Raw genomic sequence first — 18,908 nt, 5'->3', positions numbered from 1 at the left:
CTGGGAGCACATAAAATGACAAAGTGTTTTACCTAAATGCCCACAACCCTTGTGTGTGTGCTGGTACGGGCTGCTGATAGATTTGCAAACAGAGCAATAAAGTTACTTGCTTCTAAAAAAATTAGAACAGGATTTGAACACCAAATTCTAGCATCTTAAAGGGAACCTGTCATGAGATTTTAGCATATAAAACACCACCTGTCCCACATCGGAAGGACAGAGAAAACATATTTTGCGCTGCTGAAAGGGGACTGTTACGCTGAGCGCTCCGTGCCCCCTGCTGGCCTCGGAGCGCTCACAGCGTGTGTCCCCAGGCAGTGCTCCGGCGTCTCGGCATGTGCGTCCCCGCACTCTAGGAGGGCGCGCACGCGCCGGGACTCTTAGATTTAAAGGGCCAGTGCACCAGTGATTGGTGCCTGGCCCAAAGTGGTTATTAAGGGTTAAGGTTTGTGAGAGGCAGTGCAGGTTGGACTTAATTAGGCATTCACCTGTGCACATCCTATAAATACCTTCTCCTCCCACAGCCTCCTGCCGGATCTTTGTGCCTTGTGCCTTGTGAAAGCGTTCCCTGTTGTTCCAGTGTTACCCTGCCTGTTGCCGACCCGTTGCCCGTGACTACCACCTTAGAACTTGTGCTGCCTTCCCTGACCATTGCTACGTCTGACTACGCTTCTGCCTATCCCTCCTGTACCGCGTCTATCTCAGCAACCAGAGGAGTTGAGTCGCTACCGGGTGGAACGACCTGAGGATTACCGCCGCAGCAAGACCATCCCGCTTTTTGGCGGGCTCTGGTGAAAGCCAGTAATCCCTTAGACTCCGTTCCCCTGGTATGGCCCATGCCATCTCTCCTCTGGTCCAGTGGATCCACCTCCTGCCATCTGACCGGACCATTACAGGGACCAAAGATAAAATATCAACTTTGACAGCTAGTTCTATGTTCTAATGTATTTTTCTATTATTGTTAGCAGCCTATGAAATGATTTAATGATTGAGGGCACCTCATGAAATGCTGTCTTATCTAAACCTACTGCAGTAGTAGAAGTCCTCAGTCATTAAATCACAAGTCTTGATAAAATGATAACTCTACAAGTGAGTGGCAGAAAGAATAAAAAATCCTTTTCTCATGATATATTTCCTTTACTTGAAATTGGATTCTGCCCATTCTACAGTGTCTTTTGTTTTGGCAAATTTTTTTGACATGAAAGCAGGACATTGATTGACAAAAAAGCATTTCACTGACAATATGCATTTTATATTAAGTAAAGCTTTTAAGTTTTGAAAAAATCTGACAAGCACAAAACAAGTCCTGTCTCTTTGGTCCGTATTAGGAGAACTTGGCAGAAGAAACTTGGTAGGAGAAATGGGCACTGTCAGAAAAACTTTTTATATGTTGTACATCTTAGCACAACATTAACCTAATACACTTCGTAAGGAAATTGTATCTACTTTTTATAGAAATCATGGCTTATAAAACAAAACCATGGGGGTCCCAATACCATCTTAAACATAATACTCTCTGACAGTGGCATCGTCTTTGTCCCAGCTGAAAGACACGCTTAAACAAAGTTCAGGGAATGAAGGCAGGATCAGCACTCTTCTGTTCCCAGTCCTGTCCTGTCTATCAGACTCCTGTCTGACAACAGAGAGGAGGGGATACAGAGCAGCTTGCAGTGATTGGGTGAAGAGACCAGCATAGCATAACAGACTCAGGGAGGAATGCGATGTAGACGCATGTAAGGCCATTAATTTAGTTAATAAATGCAGATCGCAACAGATCGCCAGAGAGCGATCTGATGCGATCCGCATTTAAGTTAGCAAGCCAGGCGGTACATGCATCTGCCCGCGGGCTCCTATATACACTGACATAATTCATAATCTCCGCCGGAACACGGGAGCTCTGATTGGAGAATAGTTATTGACCAATCAGAGCTCCCCTCTCCCTGCGGCTGAGATTATGAATTATGACAGTGTATATAGAAGTCGGCCGGCAGTGCATTGTAGACGCCTGTACTCCCGCCTTGTTATCTGAATAAATGCGGATCACAGCGGGTCTCTGCAGAATGACCCAGTGCAATCTGCACCTCAGCCCCTGGACTATAACTCCCATCATGGGCAGAGTCTGTCCATGATGTGAGTAGCACTCCTAAAAGTCCGGCAGCCGGGTGATGTGCTAATGCCATCCCTCAGCAGCGTTGCGGTACTACAACTACTCCCATCATGGGACAGACTGATATGAGTAGTCCAAGGGCAGATCACTGCAGTTCACTCTCCTGCGATCCGCATTTATTAACTATACAAGCCGCCGGTACATGCGGCTGCACTGCGCTGCACGCTCCTATGTACAGTTCTTATAATTCATAATCCCCGCCGGGAGAGGGGAGCTCTGATTGGTGGATTGCTATATACCAATCAGAGCTCCTGTGTTCCGGTGGCGGGGATTATGAATTATGACAGTGTATACAAGAGCCGGTGGCAGCACTGTGTAGCCGCATGTACCGCCGGCTTTTACAGTTAATAAATGCAGATCACAGCGGGTCTCTGGATAATGACCTGCTGCGATCTGTCCTCAGCCCCTAGACTATAACTCCCATTATTTTATTGAATTTATTTATTTATATAGTGCCTACAGATTCCGCAGCGCTGGGCAGAGACTGTCCATGTTGGGAGTTGCAGTCCTTACTGTGTGAAAATAGACACTTTGATACGCGTCCTCCGAGGGGGTGTATCTTTACACCAGAAAATGAGACTTGCGTTCTTTTTGTGCATCCAAAAAAAAATGCAGTTGATAAATCCATATCTTCATGAAAAAGGGCTCTACGGTACACCCGAAGGGTGACAACTTTAGAAAAATTTCCACCAAAAAAGACGCACAAAAAGAACGCAGAAAATATCCTTGCACAAGATTTTGCGCAAGAAAATACACTTAAAAGTACTCTATATAGGTTGATGAATCCCCCCCCCCCTTTCTGTTTATATTTGTTGTGCTTCAGAGTAAATACATATAGAACCTGCATGGAGATTTGCCAATGTCATAAAATATTGCAAACAGATTTTTAGATAAAGCAAACTGCAGCTCTGTTTGGGAATATTGATGTGAAACAAGCAACTTAACATAATTCTTACAATATGTCACTTGGACTTCTATATATATATATATATATATATATATATATATATATATATATATATATATATATATATATTTAAATATATATACATATGATTCAAAGAAAACATTACATAAAAGATTTTATAAAAGTATTTATTGTTTCTATGTATAGTCAGTTGGGGACCAAGTTGGTTTGATGACTCCACACTTCTTTACACTACTCTATCTATAACTTTAATTGATTATTTATCTTAACCCCTTAAGGACCAAGTGTTTTTCTGTTTTTGCACTTTCGTTTTTTCCTCCTTACCTTTTAAAAATCATAACCCTTTCAATTTTGCACCTAAAAATCCCTATGAGGGCTTATTTTTTTTGCACCACCAATTCTACTTTGTAATGACATCAGTCGTTTTACCCAAAAATCTATGGCAAAACAGGAAAAAAAAATCATTGTGTGACAAAATTGAAGAAAAAACACCATTTTGTAAATTTTGGGGGATTCTGTTTCCACGCAGTAATTTTTTGGGTAAAAATGACACTTATTCTTTATTCTGTAGGTCCATATAATTAAAATGATACACTACTTATATAGGTTTAATTTTATCGTACTTTTGGAAAAAATCATAATAACATATATGAAAATTAATACATTTAACCCCTTGGGGATGGAGGGTTTTCCAGTTTTTGCACTTTCGTTTTTTCCTCCTTACTTTTTAAAAATCATAACCATTTCAATTTTGCATATGATGGCTTATTGTTTGCGCCACCAATTCTACTTTGTAATGACATCAGTCATTTTACCCAAAAATCTACGGCGAAATGAGAAAAAAAATCATTGAAGAAAAAATGCCATTTTGTAATTTTGGGGGCTTCCGTTTCTACACAATAAATTTTTCAGTAAAAATTAAACATTATCTTTATTCTGTAGGTCCATACGATTAAAATCTTACCCTACTTATCTAGGTTTGATTTTGTCCTTCTTCGGGAAAAAATCATAACTACATGCAGGAACATTGTTACGTTTAAAATTGTCATATTTTGACCCCTATAACTTTTTTATTTTTCTGCGTCTGGGGCCATATAAGTGCTCATTTTTTGTGCCGTGATCTGTAGTTTTTATCTGTACCATAAATGTATTGATAGGACTTTTTGATCACATTTTATTCATTTTTTCACGATATAAAAAGTGACCAAAAATACGCTATTTTGGAATATGGAGTTTTTCTGCGCGTACGCCATTGACCGTGCGGTCTAATTAACTATATATTTTTATAAATCAGACATTTCCACACATGGCGATACCACATATGTTTATTTTTAATTTTATTTACAGTTTTTTTTTAATTGGGAAAAGAGGGGTGATTCAAACTTTTATTAGGGAAGTGGTTAAATGATCTTTATTCACTTTTTCACTTTTATTTTGCAGTGTTATAGCTCCCATAGGGGCTTTTACATTGATCAATGGTTTCTCATAGGAAACCATTGATCAATGATTCTGCCGCTTGACTGCTCATTCCTGGATCTCAGGCACTGAGCAGTCATTCGGCGATAGAACAGCATGGAGGAAGGTAGGGACCCTCCTGCTGTCTTTACAGCTGTTCGGGATGCTGCAATTTAATCGTGGCGATCCCAAGCAGCCCCCTGAGCTAACCGGCAGTGCTTTACTTTCACTTCAGACGCAGTGTTCAACTTTGAATGCCGCATCTAGAGGGTTAATAGCGTGGCTATTAGCCACGGGCAGGGCCGTTTGAAGGAATTTGGGGGCCCCAAGCAAAATAGACATGGAGCCCCCACTTCCCCACATGGGGCATTATATGTGGGGGCACAGGACAGGGGGGCATTATATGTGAGGGGCACATGACAGGGCCCTCCCCCTGTCATGTGCCCATATAATGCCCGCTGTCATGTGCCCCTCACAAATAATGTCCCCCCTCATGTGCCCCTCACATATAATAACCCCTTGTCCTGTGCCCCCCACATATAATGCCCCCTGACATGTGCCCCTCACTTATAATAACCCCTGTCCTGTGCCCCTCACATATAATGCCCCATGTCCTGTGCCCCTCACATATAATGCCCCCTGAGGGGGCAGGGAATGGGGGCATTATATGTTAGGGGAACATGACGGGGGCATTATATGTGGGGGGCACAGGACAGGGGTTATTATAAGTGAGGGCACATGTCAGGGGGGCATTATATGTGGGAGGCACAGGACAGGGGGTATTATATATGAAGGGCACATGACAGGGGGGCATTATATGTGAGGGGCACACGACAGGCCAATACCCCAGATACCCTTCTTAGGGAAGGCAATATATGCAAAAAACAAGTGCCATCCAGGCACAAAAAAGCCTCTCCGTGAGGATTGACAAACTTTTGTTCAACTTGGAGTGTCCTGAGGTGGTGTTGCATGGCTCTCCGGCCAGAAGGTGACATGGAATAGAAGCTTGTAACGAGATAACTATGTCATCAAAACAGTGTCTCATGATGTTCATTCCCAGAATAAACTCAGCTGCATGATCATCAACAACACTAGTAATAATAACACCTTGCCCCCTAAGAACATGATTTTTTACACTTTTAGTCGGACTTTTTGGAGGAATCATTTGATTCCTCATACAGATCAATGTGCTTCCATAGAGCCATATTGATCTGTGTGCTCTGCACTCAATTGATAATGGCAGGACCAGGCTTTATCAATCTGAGCGCCGGAGCCGGCACAGGAGGAGAGGTAACCTCCTCAGTGAATTCCCCCCCCCCCCCCCCCCCCCGCGATCATGTTGCAGGAGGGCGATCCACCCCACTGGACCACCAGGGATGGGATAAAGGCACCTTTAGACAGCGGCAATCTAAAGGGTTAATAGCCTACCACGGCGATCGCCACATGTCAGCTATTTACGCCGGCCCCCAACTACAAGAATCAGCTGGGGGCCAGCTGGCATGACATGGGCTCGAGTCGGGAGCATGCATCATACCCCGTTAACGGCACATGGACATGCATAGACCTCCATGGTGGTTAACAGGTTAAATGGTTCAGTCCAGTTATTAACTTCTTTTTCAAATCTAGTCATGGAAGGGGTACCTATCTCATTCTCTGATGGTATAAGGGAGCCCACACTCCCAGCTGCCTGGTGCTTCCGGGTTTGGGGACATAATGTAACATACCTGCTCAGACAATCAACACCTGAGGTGGGACATTGCTGTGGCTGCTGATTGGATGAGCGGGTGTGTGAAGTTATATCACCAAATTTAGAAGCCACGCACAGTAGAACACCTGAGCTTCATGAAACTAGTGGCAATGCGGGAGTGAGGAAGGTGGGAATTATTATTATTTTTTTTCCGTATGTTTAATCAACCTCTCCTTGACCTGTTTAAAAAAAAAAGGTGTCAGACGCTGACCTTGCCCTTACTTAGAATGGAAAATGTTTAAGTAGCCAATGAACCCAGGCTGTATAATAAGACAAAAAAAACTCACCTACCTCTCTCCTTTGTAGCCTCCCGTATCAGAACCCATTCTCCACTACCGTTGCACATCATGGAGCTACGGATAACACGTCACATTGCCACCTAGTCAATTATTGACCTGGGTGGGACAACTCTGCAGCCATTGATTAGCTAAGCAGCAATGTTACTTGCCATCTGCAACTCTGCAAAGTGCAATGGCATAATCGAATGTGTGCTAATATCGGAGACTACAAGGGAGCAAAGGAGGTGAGAAAAAGCTTTCTTTTGCTTTATTATGCAGCCTGGGAATATTGATTAAATAAAAAGTTTCAGTGAACACCACCTTTAAGTAACCCAAATTTTTACTCTAAAAAATTCAATTCATTCTCCTGACGTTGTTTGCAAAAATGTTTGATATATTGTAGATAATACCATTATATTGTGACGATCCGTCTTGGGGATTAGCTCTGGGATCGTCCTGGACCACGCCACAGGATGCGTTTCTTCTCAATAAACCAGCAAACAAACGCTTATAATGCAAATCTGGCACCTTGCCAGTTTTATTAGACAGGTTGCAGGGAAAGAAATAAACAAAAAGCAGGAACAAAACAAAATCCTAGACCGTCTGGTCACTGACTAAACAGATCAGCTTGTCCTGACTAACAACCGCTGAGCTTCCCTCAACCGGTTAAACATATGTCCCCTGCAACCTTCTACTCACAATTCATGTCACTCTCTTTGAGCCACTCATAGCTCGGGCTGTGTACTCCTCAGCAGGCTCTGTCTCTTCCCTACAGCCCACATGCTGTCTCCTAGGAAGAGCCCACATTAGACTGAGTCTCCATCTCATATACACCTCCCTTCACTCCTGCCTCATTACTTAAGAAGCAGGTGAGAGCTTCTGCAGGGTGAGCCAAGGAAATACACCCTTTCCTTGCCACACTGCCACAATATATATATATATATATATATATATATATATATATATTTGTCACATACATTGATAAAACAATATGCATATTTTTGGGTGAAAAAATGCTGTCCCTTCAGCTATTGCCTGTGTATCTCTGTGAAGAGACCAAATACAGGAAGTGAGGACAGGACAAGCAGGGCTTTGTACATGCTCCTGGCTTGTCAATCATCCTGATGTGTGAGTCGGGGGTATGTCACAGAGCCTCAGTGTACAGAGCCCTGCTTGTCCTCAGTGCAGAGCCCTGCTTGTCCACAGTTCACAGAGCCCGGTTTGTCCTCAGTGTACAGAGCCTTCCTTGTCCTCAGTGCATAGAGCCCTACTTGTCCTCAGTGTACAGAGCTCTCCTTGTCCTCAGTGCATAGAGCCCTACTTGTCCTCAGTGTACAGAGCCCTCCTTGTCCTCAGTGCACAGAGCCCTACTTGTCCTGCGAGAGGATGGACGATGGCGCAGATAGGCAACTGATTACGTAGGATGTCTCTGTAGTAGGACAGTTTGTCCCCCCTCTCAGTGGGTGTAAAAAAGGCCCCCATCTTGTGCCAGTAGCGAGGGTCCAATAAGGTGGACAGCCAGAAGTCATCCCACCGCTGAAATGGGACAATTTAGTGGTCACAACGCAAGCAATTGAGCATGCATCGTGCCATTTGTGCAAGTGACTCAGAGGGACTCCCTGCCTCGATCTCCATTGCATACTGCCACGGTGTGTCTGGGTCCTCTGTCTCGCCATCCTAAAAAAAAACTCTAGCACATCTAGCTGCTCCTGCTCCTCCTCTCCTGTCAGATGACTAGAAAAACCACCCATCTCACGAAACCTAAACTGTGCTCCACTGTGCCCCCCCTCCTCCTCCTCCTCCAGTTCAGCCTCCACAGTGCTCATGTGGCCATGAGATGTCGGTGCCATGTCTCCAGTGTCCTGACCAGCCATTGTTTCCAACACGTGTTGTCATAGATGAAGCAGTGGATTGACATTGTTCATCTCATAATCCTGACCACTGACCAATGTGGCTTCCTCAAAGGGCCTGAGCAAACGGCATGCCTCACGTATGAGCTGCCACTGGTTGATATTGAAGTTACACAGGGGAGTCCCCCTATCCGCTTGGATCATCAAGAAATCGGTGATGGCTTTTCTCTGTTCGTATAGTCAGTCCAAAATATGGAGGGTGAAATTCCATTGTGTGAAAACGTTGCAAATCAGACTATGTTGGGGGATGCCGTTCTGATGCTGCAGCTCAAGGAGGGTGTGCTTAGTGGTGTACGAGTGGCTGTAGTGCATGCAAAGTTTCCTTCCCATTGTTAGGATGTCTTGCAGATGGGGGAGCACTTCAGGAACCGTTTGACAACCAGATTTAACATGTGTGCCATGCAGGGCGCATGTCTCAGGCTACCTTGTCACAGCGCAGACGAGATGTTCTTTCCGTTGTCGGTTACCATGGTTCCCATTTCCAGTTTTCATGGAGTAAGCCATGATTCAATTTCTTGATGAATGACTTTTAGCAGTTCCTCACCTGTGTTACTCCGTTCAGCATGGAAAACCATGTGAAGAACAGCGTGACACCGCCATGCCCTGTACACATGGTATGCTGGAGGGGCACTGAGACTTGTCCATCCAGTTGAGGCTGAGGACACAGTGGAGGATGACGAGGCGGAGTTGCACACTGTCACAAAACCAAAGGCCTGAGAGTGTGGAGGCGGAAGCGGCGTGATATTTCCAAGTTGCGGTTGTGGCTGAGCAGGAACCACATTCACCCAGTGGGCCGTAAAAAGGACATATATTGTCAATGACCGTAGTTACAGCCCCACACGTCGGCGCTGCTGTGCACTTTGGTACACACCGACAGGCTCAAGGACTGGCCCACCTTCTGTTCAACAAAATTGTGCACTTCTGGTACTGCCTTTTTCGCAAACAAAGGACAGCTTGGGATGCTCCACCTCGGCTCGGCACAGGCCATGAGTTCTCTGAAAGGTGCAGAGTCCACCACTTGAAAAGGGAGCGACTACAGCACCAGCAACTTGGACAGGAGCACATTTAGCTTCTGCACCGATGGATGAGTGGGCACATACTGTTGTCTCTTGGACATGGCTTCACCAATGGATTGCTGGCTGAATGACGAAGTCGGAGGAGCAGGAGTATCTGGAGCAACTTAAGATGGGTATGATACACAGCTCCCTTCGGCTGAAGTGGTGGAGCCTTGGCTTGCTGAAACAGGGAGCAGCTTGCCACTCGTCTATGCAGCAGGCTGGACCACCACATCAGAGCCACGGTTCTCCCAGGCCGCTTTATGGTGACGCTGCATATGTTAATGCAGAGCCGTGGTTCCAATATTGGAACCCTTGCCACGCTTCACCTTTTGCCGGCACATCTTGCATGTGGCCATGTTAACCTCGTCCGGATGCTTTATGAAAAATTGCCACACCGCCGAGTAGCTGACTTTCCCACCAACAGTCTGCCACTGCTACTGCCGCCAACTCCAAAGACCCCTGTTTCACTACCTCCCGGGAAGGTGGGCTGACGCAAAGCAGATGGCCCACCCCTGGCACGTTTGGCTCCAAACTGACACCCACCATGACACCACTGACACCCACCATGCTAGCACCGGCTGCTGCCTCACGGGCAACCTGCAACCTCTTTTCACGATGATGATGAAGCCCCTTCTGCACCCGGCTCCCAAATGCGATCAGCTTCATTTTCATCGAGTTGTGTCTGCACAACACTGATGTCCTCCTGAGGTTCCTCAACAGTGCCTGCTTCAGGAGCCTGAAAGCTCGCAACACCACCTCCCACGCCACTCTCCTCATCACTATTTGCCCGCCTAGTGGAGAAAGCGGCAGATGTCTCCTCCACTTCTTGGCTGGGCAGTAGCTGCTGACTGTCCTCTAGATCATCCTCCCTAAATAGTGGAGCTGAACCCACAGCATAAGATACTTCTGTGGGGCAGGGAACAGCATAGGACAGTGTCTGAGGAACCCACTGACTGTTGACTGGGGGTGTCAGATGTCACTTGTGATTAAGTGGATGACCGTATTAACCAATCGATGATGGCAGATGGGTTGCTCGCCAAGACACGACCGCTAGCTGATACCAGGAGCTCAGGTCTCTCGCTGTGACTCCTGTTGCCACTCGCCCCTAGTCTGCTGTGACCTCTGCCTGATGAATTAAGGTCTCTGCCACTCCTCTGTGTTACGTTTCTGTACTTCTCTGCCTGACATACTTAGTGTGTATATGAGGGGTGTTCAATACGCTCCACTACACTTAAAACAGTATTTGTGTACAACACCAGCAGGTGTGTACTTTTGGCTGGCCTTTCACAGTATCTAGGCCTTTAAGACTTTAACAGGAGCAAAATGTTACACAGCTTAGATGTACGTATGTGGTATGCACTTATGAGGGGAGGACAATGCGCTCCAGTACGCTTAAAACAGTATTTGTGTACAACACCAGCGGGAGTATACTTTTGGCTGGCCTTTCACAGTTTCTAGGCCCTTAAGACTTTAAAAGGAACAAAATTGTACACCACTTAGATGTAAGTATGTGGTATGCACTCCAGTACCCTTAAAACAGTATTTGTCTACAACACCAGTAAGTGTATACTTATGGCTGGCCTTTAACAGTATCTAGGCCCTTAAGACTTTAATAGGAACAAAATAGTGCACCACTGAGATGTACGTATGTGGTATGCACTTATGAGGGGAGGACATTGCTCTCCAGTACGCTTAAAAAAGTTTTTGTGTACAACACCAGCTGTGTGTACTTTTGGCTGGCCTTTCACAGTATCTAGGCCCTAAATACTTTAACTGGAACAAAATCATACACCACTTAGATGTACGTATGTGGTATGCACTTATGAGGGGAGGACAATGCACTCCTGTACATTTAAAACAATATTTGTGTACAACACCAGCAATACACACAGTGCTGCAGCACACAGTCGCTGTGTACTACACTCAAAATTGCACTTTCTCAATCTCACTCCCTTCCCTATCAGTGCTTTTAGGCAGGATTTGGGCTTGAAGTGAATCGCTGCTGTTCTATACAACACACTGTGCAACACACTGCTCTCGCTGTAATAGAACGCTGTAGTGACTGGGAGGTAAATCACTGCTGTAAAAATGCTTTTCTGTGCACCACACTGCTGTCTGTCCCTCTCTCTGTGCAACAGAACGCTGATGTGACTGTGAGGTGAATCGCTGCTGGAAAAATGCTCTGTGCAACAAACAGCACTGTCTGTCCCTCTCTATCTCTCGGAAATAAAAGGCTGAAGTAACTGGCCACAAGATGGCTGCCTATTATATAGGGCTGTGACTTCACAGGGGTGGCTGGCTGCTGAGGCTGTATGCTGCATGTGATTCAGGGTCATCCCGCCTACCTTTGTTCCCGCCTTCCCAGGTTTCCTTGCCCCATGTCCTCACATGTGGATCAGCCAGTTTAGATGCCTTGGAGCCTGGACCGCACTAAATGGAGTTTAATTAAGCTATTTGCTCGATCAAATTGAAGCAATATTCACATTTTTTCTGAAATTCGTAATGAATTCAGATTCGTCAGATTCGATTCGCTCACCCCTATTCATAACCATTGCAAAGTCAAAGGGCAAAATCCTTTAAATGGGCAATTTGAGATACAAAAAAGTTTTATATGTTATTACTGATGAAAATGTAAAACCTTTTGTAATATGGTTGTTTTAATTTTTTTTAAATATTTAATAAAGAAAATGGCCCTGAAAATCCCACCACTAGGTGTCCCCGTACCTACTGTGACACTAACCAGTCTTGCAGCAGCTGAAGGCTTGTTCATATGTAATGGACAAGAGATGACCCATGGACAAGGCTGCATGAGCAGACACACCAATCAACTCCCACCACCACAAGGGAAAGACACGCCTCCTTCCCCTGAGAGGGTTGCTTACACTGTGAGCTGATGAAAAGATGCATTAGCAAAATAAAAATAGATAGAGGCATACAAATAAAATGTACATGGTCAGGATTAGGTACTGAATAACCGTAATTCTTTTTTTTTTTTTTTGTAGGATCTGACAGTTACGATTTAAGTAAGCAAGTTTGTCAAAAATAACTTCAGCACAAAAAGTCACAATTTGCACCTTTTTAAAACAAGAAAATTTGTTTACAAAGCTTGATAAATCTCCCCCATAAAGCATACATATTTCCCAGCAGAATATCCCGTAGCTTGTCAACGCTAACCATTCATCCTGGGATGTGTCAATATAAGAGATAAGAAAGGGTGAATCAGAGACCAGTGGTTGAAGGAAGCAGGCCACATAAATTTTAGTGCACACACATAATGGAGAGGACAAGTGCTCAGTGCTCTGTGTTTTCACTAGTCATGTAAGGATATCTTCAGAACAGTTGCGTAGAAGGATGCAATATATCATTATGTTCAGCATCTCTGTTGCTAGGTTATGCTGCCCTCAGATAGAACAGCATAAACTAGTAACAGAGTTTCTTTAACAAACAAGGATGTGAAGATTAGGTTCATCATGGCTCTTAAAGAGTACCTGTCATGAAACTAAACTTTTAATATATTGTTCCTTATGTAATTATAAGACCCTTTGCTATTTATTTGCTGTCAAAATTCTCAACCTTTATATGTTTAATTTGATTGAAAAAAAATGGCCTAGGTGGCTCTGTTCTGTTCCCTGCACAAGTCCTACAGTTAGTTTGGTCTCCTCCCAGCCTGGCAGGAGACCAAACTCAGGAAGTGCTCTTGCAGGCTTCAGTGATGTCGAGCCTGCTGGGGAATGCCTACTTTCTCCTGCCAGGAGCTCACATAATGCGAGCAAAGTGAAAGATATTATACAGAGCTTTTTAAAGTTTGGAATTTTTTAGGGCAGGAGGGGTGTTAAAAATAATTAGGGAATATAATCTGAGTTAGTTTAGAAAATATAGTTTGATGACAGGTATGCTTTAAAAAGGTAGTGCACCAAAAAACAAGGAACTAAGGCTAGGTTTATATTGCTGTCGGGCTCTCCTAAAGGGAGCTCTGTCATCAAATCTGTCAAAACGGCAGGAGCATAACAGAGATAAAATAAGCGCATACACTTTTTTTTCTCCGCTAAACTCCGAAAAATTACCGTATCCCCAACGGACCCCATTCAAGTGAATGTGGTCCGTCAGGACTCGTTGGTGACCCCGTGGAGTGGTCAACCCATTTTGGGGCCGTTTGGTGAAAAAAAAAAAAAGCCAAATAGACCCAGAACGTCCTGTGAAACTTGCCTAACTCTCCTGTCCTGTGTGGCAAAAATTTGACAAAACAATGGGGAGCTCAGTTTGCTATGGGGCTAATTATTTTGTTATTCACATCAGTGTAGACAATAAATTGTAATAAAAAAAATATGTAACTCTCTCACTTCCTCAAGATATATATATATATATATATATATATATATATATATATATATATATATACCTCATAAATGTCAACACAATCTCAGGTCTGCAGCATCTTGTAACTTCAGTGCATATGGTATTTTTTTGCCAACCGTTCTTTTAAGCGAGTATTATTTATAAACCTAGTTTAGCCATTTTCATCAATTTACAGCTTCTTGGAAAAATGCATCGCATCTACCCTGCCTTCCAGTTTAAAGGGCAGCAATCAGAATAATTTTTTGCTAATGGACACAATAAAATACTTCTGTTTTCCAGCGAACAATAATTAAAATGGATTGCTTTTAGCATGATCAATGGAACACAGCGAGGGTTGCCTATTTAGCTCCTGTAATTTGTCTGAGAGGCCTTTTAAAACATAACTAAGTGTATTTTAACTTTAAAGGTAATTACAAATACAGCATATGTCAGACTACCAATTTACTCCAAGGTGCTTGCTGAAAAGGACGCAAAAGAAAGCCATCAGAGTTTTGTTTTTCTTTCCGTAGAACAAAATCTTTTCCTTTTTTTTCTCCTGAGCGCTGTGCAATTTTCACCTTTTAAATGTTTCATACAATTCATTATAAGTAACATTCTGCATTTCAGAAATGTTGCATTTGCTATCTCACTAACTCCATTACATTAATTCTCGCCATCAACTCCCTCCACTCTTTGTACCATTAGAGTGGAAAGAATACCTCCAAAATTGGTGGCATTAATCTCTATTACATTTTTATTCTGCCACTGCACTATACTCTGGAGTTTCACAGATTGAACACATATTTCTTGGTGTTAAAAGCTGAAGAAAATCTAAACAGCAATTATCATTATATTGAAGATAATGCTTTGTATTAATTGGATTAATTTTTAAAAAAGCCAAACGTCTCTATATCAAAGTTTTCCGCAACAATAATCTAGCAGTATTTTAAATGAGCGCTACTTTTAAATAGCTTTAGGAAATGAGTTGTAAATCTATAAAATAATTGTATCAGATATATTGCAAGAACAAATAGGCATTTAGTCAAAGAAGACAAAAAAAAATTCTAAATTGTTATTGACTATTTGTGAATAGCCACCTAAAGTCTTTACTGGGAATTAAATATAATTGTTTTCAGTTGCCTGTGTGTAAACAGGAAATTTAAAGGTGTTGTATGTGGAATACACATAAGTGCTGGTAGTTTTTCTAAATATGGCTATTTTTCATCTTCCCATATATCAGATCTTATTAAAATTGTTTCTCTTCACTTATGGTATCAGAAAGTATACTACCAGGGCATGAAACAGTAAATGCTATTAAAGAGAATAAATCCTCTGGCTATGATAGATTATAGAATCTAAATACAGTACATCTTTTTTTTATGTTTGCTCTAGGGCCGTATTTACCTTTGAGATCTACTTATTGTCAGAACGTATGTTTCTTTTCAAAGCTGAAAATGCAGAATCTCACAGAGAATGGGCCAGGGCGATATCTAAGGTAACGCTGATAATTATCTGATAGAGTTAAGCCTAAGGCATTAGCATGAAATAAATTGTCGTGGTTAACAGTAGGTTCTCGATGGAACCAGCTTTAATGTTTTTAATTTATATATGTTTTGCAGTGTACTTTATAATGTGCATTTTTACGTTGTGTTTTATTTAAATTTACTTTGCTTAAGGGGGAAAAAGCATACATAACCTGCATTGAGATTTGCCAATGTCATAAGATATTGCAAACCGATTTACAGATAAATAAATGGCAGCTCTTTGTGGGAATATTGGTGTGAAACAAGCAGCTTAACAGAATGTTAACAATATGTCACTTGGACAAATTAATATATGCATATTATTTACTTAAACATTTTAGAAAAAAAGTATTTATGAAAGTATTTTTTATGTCTGTGTATAATCAATTGCAGGGCCAAGTTATTTCCTGATTCCAATGTTCCTTACACAATATCTCATTATTGTTGTTGTTGTTATTAATATTTATTATCATTATTATTATTATTATTATTATTATTATTATTATTATCTTACTGTCCCATTTCTTAAATGTTTGTATTTGTATTTGGTATTCAATACATATTACTGATTTTCTGGCAAAAACCCTCACTGAAATCTTCATGACATCCACTGGGTGGTTTCACATAGACTAACATAGCACATATAGCTCCCAGCAGAGTATAACACAGGTGGTCATCTCTCACCTTTCATCTCTAGATATGTCAATTCAAATCATATGGAAAGGAAGTGGTAAGATAAAGGAGGATACATATGTAAGTAATTGCCAAAATTAAAATCCCTGTTTCATCTGCTACTTTTTAACTCTATATGGGGAATTTATCATTAAAGTAAGCCGGTTTTCTGGTTTTAAAATTACAATCTTTTCAGCAAGTCATGTTTTGAGACAAGACTTTTTACGACTTTACTAGAGATGAGTGGATTTTAGAAAAATTTGATTTGGTCGATTCGCCAAAGCTTCCAAAAAAAATGTGGTTTGGTCCGAATTTATTTGCGGCAAATTGCTATTAATAATGTCTATGTTTGGGCTACAGAGAGCCTCAATAGTGGTGTAGAACACTTTGCCTTGTCATAACACTCATAAGGAGTGTGCTGTTCTAGTAAAATAATACAGTTTTTCAGTATGAAATGCAGATTGCAGGCATCGCTATTAGAATTCCTACCACACAGCATCTGGATGTGGCAGCAGGGAGACACTATGGCGTCACAATTGAAGAGATTAAAGAGATTTTTTTTATGTTTTTATTATAGAGCTGGTGGTCCACTGCAAGGCGAGCTACCACCTATTCCAGCCCCTTCCTCTCAGTGCCCCCTGCCCCCCGACTGTCTTACTCTGTGTTGAACTACAAATATTTCATTTAATCAGTTATGGTTCATTGTTATTGCTCCAACCTGTTTCATTGGATTCTTTTGGTAATTCCAGAGATAATATATGATGATGACCATGGGACCTCAGTCTTGAAAAGATTACATAGATTTTTTTAAATGTAAATAGAAGATGTTGAATAGATTCTGAAGTTTAATGTGCCAGCAGCATGAGGAGATCACATGACGGCACAAATACAGAGCCTGGTAATTGGAATGAGCAAACCTTAAGTAATTTTTTTGAGGACCCATTGGAAGGCATGTCTGGTGCCAGCAGCCGCGGTAATTACAGTTCAAATAATGTATAATTGATGCAGTGTAAACTATGGCAAATCTCTTAGTTGTATCTTAAAATCGAGCTGGTGGTCCCCCGCGAGGCCAGCTACTGCCTGTCCTAGCCCCTGCCTCTCAGCGCAACCCTATGCTCATAGTGTCCGCTTGCAAAGGGAGGTACTGCAGTACCAGCAACTTGGAGAGGAGCAAATTTAGCTTCTGAGCCTTTGGATAAGTGAACGCATAAAGCTAGAAGTGGCTGCAGTGAAAAAGCTTGTACTTGTATCATAAAATCAAGCTGGCGGTCCTACGCGAGGTAAGATACCTCCTGTCCCAGCCCCTGCCTCTCAGCACCCCCCCCCCCCCCCCGACAAGTGCGTGTGAATGTTTCATTTAATCAGTTATGTTTCATTGTTATCACTCCATCCTGTTTCATCGGAGTCTTGTGGTAATTCCACAGGTAATATATGATGTCGACAACCATTGGACCTCAGTCTTGAAAAGATTACATTTTTTTTAATTTAACTTCTTAAGGACCCAGGATGTACGGGGACGTCCCCACACCCTGGGCCTTAAGGACCCAGGACGTCCCCGTATGTCGTGGCGTTTTTCGGTCTCTGCCGCTCGCCGGGCAGAGATCGGAACTGGATGATTGCTGAAATCCTTCAGCAGGCATCCAGGGCAAACGCCGAGGGGGGCCATGTAGGCCCCCCATGTCGGCGATCGCCGCAAATCGCAAGAGAAATCGCCCTTGCGATCTGCGGCGATACCGGGCTGATCGGGTCTCTGGGACCCGACCGCCCGGTAATTTCGGATGATCCCGGCTGTCACAGACAGCCAGGACCATGCTAACGTATAGGAGCGAGGTGGCAAGCCTGCCACCTCCTCCTATACCCTGCGATCTGTCGGTTAGCTAACCGACCAATCGCAGGAGGGGGGCGGTTACTTCCTCCCGTCCTGCCCGGCCCCTGAAAGTCCGGAGAGGACGGGAGGAAGACCGGAGGACGCAGCAGGGGGACGGGGGAGTGCTGGGGACCGGCCCCGGTACTTACCTCATCCCTGAAGACCCGGATCCAGACGATGAAGATGGCGGCGGCGGGGACAGGTGAGTATATCTTCAGCCGCGGTCGGGCCCTTTACAGCAATGCACGTCGCCGTAAAGCGACATGCATTGCTGTAATAGGACCCTGTAAACTTCAACTCCCAGCATGCCCAGACAGCCCTTGGCGTCTGGGCATGCTGGGAGTTGCAGTTTTGCAACATCTGGAGGTCCACAGTTTTTGGACCACTGTGCCCTTCCAGATGTTGCAAAACTACACATCCTCAGCATGCCCTTATTGACCAGGCATGCTGGGAGTTGTAGTGCTATAACATCTGGCCCTTCAGATGTTGCAGAACTACAACTCCCAGCATGCCTGGACAGTTTTGGCATACTGGGGGTTGTAGTTTTGCAACATCTGGAAGGGCACAGATTGGGAACCACTGTATTAGTGGTCTGCAAACTTTAGTCCTCCAGATGTTGCAAAACTACAACTCCAAGCATGCTGGGAGTTGTAGTTCGGCAACATCTGGCTCTAAAGATGTTGCCGAACTACTACTCCCAGCATGCCTGAGAATGTTTGGGAGTTGTGGTTTTGCAACAGCTGGAGGCACACTGGTTGGGAAACATTGTTTCCTAACTCAGTGTTTCCCAACCCGTGTGCCTCCAGCTGTTGCAAAACCACAACTCCCAAACATTCTCAGGCATGCTGGGAGTAGTAGTTTTGCAACAGCTGGAGGTCCCCCCCCTGTGAATGTACAGGGTACATTCACATGGGCAAGGGGCTTACAGTGAGTATCGGGCTGCAAGTTTGCAAACCAGCAAATTTTGC

At 43.5% G+C, this 18,908-nt stretch overlaps 1 protein-coding gene across 5 annotated transcripts in view; it reads left to right on the top strand.

Moving 5' to 3' along the window:
• Positions 1-18,908, top strand: part of ARAP2 (ArfGAP with RhoGAP domain, ankyrin repeat and PH domain 2) — a 416,250-nt gene that overhangs the window by 226,921 nt on the left and 170,421 nt on the right. For all 5 annotated transcript variants that reach the window (XM_056556214.1, XM_056556235.1, XM_056556204.1 and 2 more), the window contains one exon: positions 15,271-15,373. In XM_056556214.1, coding sequence (XP_056412189.1) covers positions 15,271-15,373 — 103 coding nt within the window. The remainder of the gene's footprint in view (positions 1-15,270; positions 15,374-18,908) is intronic.

This window comes from Hyla sarda, chromosome 1, assembly GCF_029499605.1.
Source record: "Hyla sarda isolate aHylSar1 chromosome 1, aHylSar1.hap1, whole genome shotgun sequence".
In the NCBI taxonomy this organism is placed as follows: domain Eukaryota; kingdom Metazoa; phylum Chordata; class Amphibia; order Anura; family Hylidae; genus Hyla; species Hyla sarda.
This window is presented reverse-complemented; position numbering and strand designations above follow the sequence as displayed.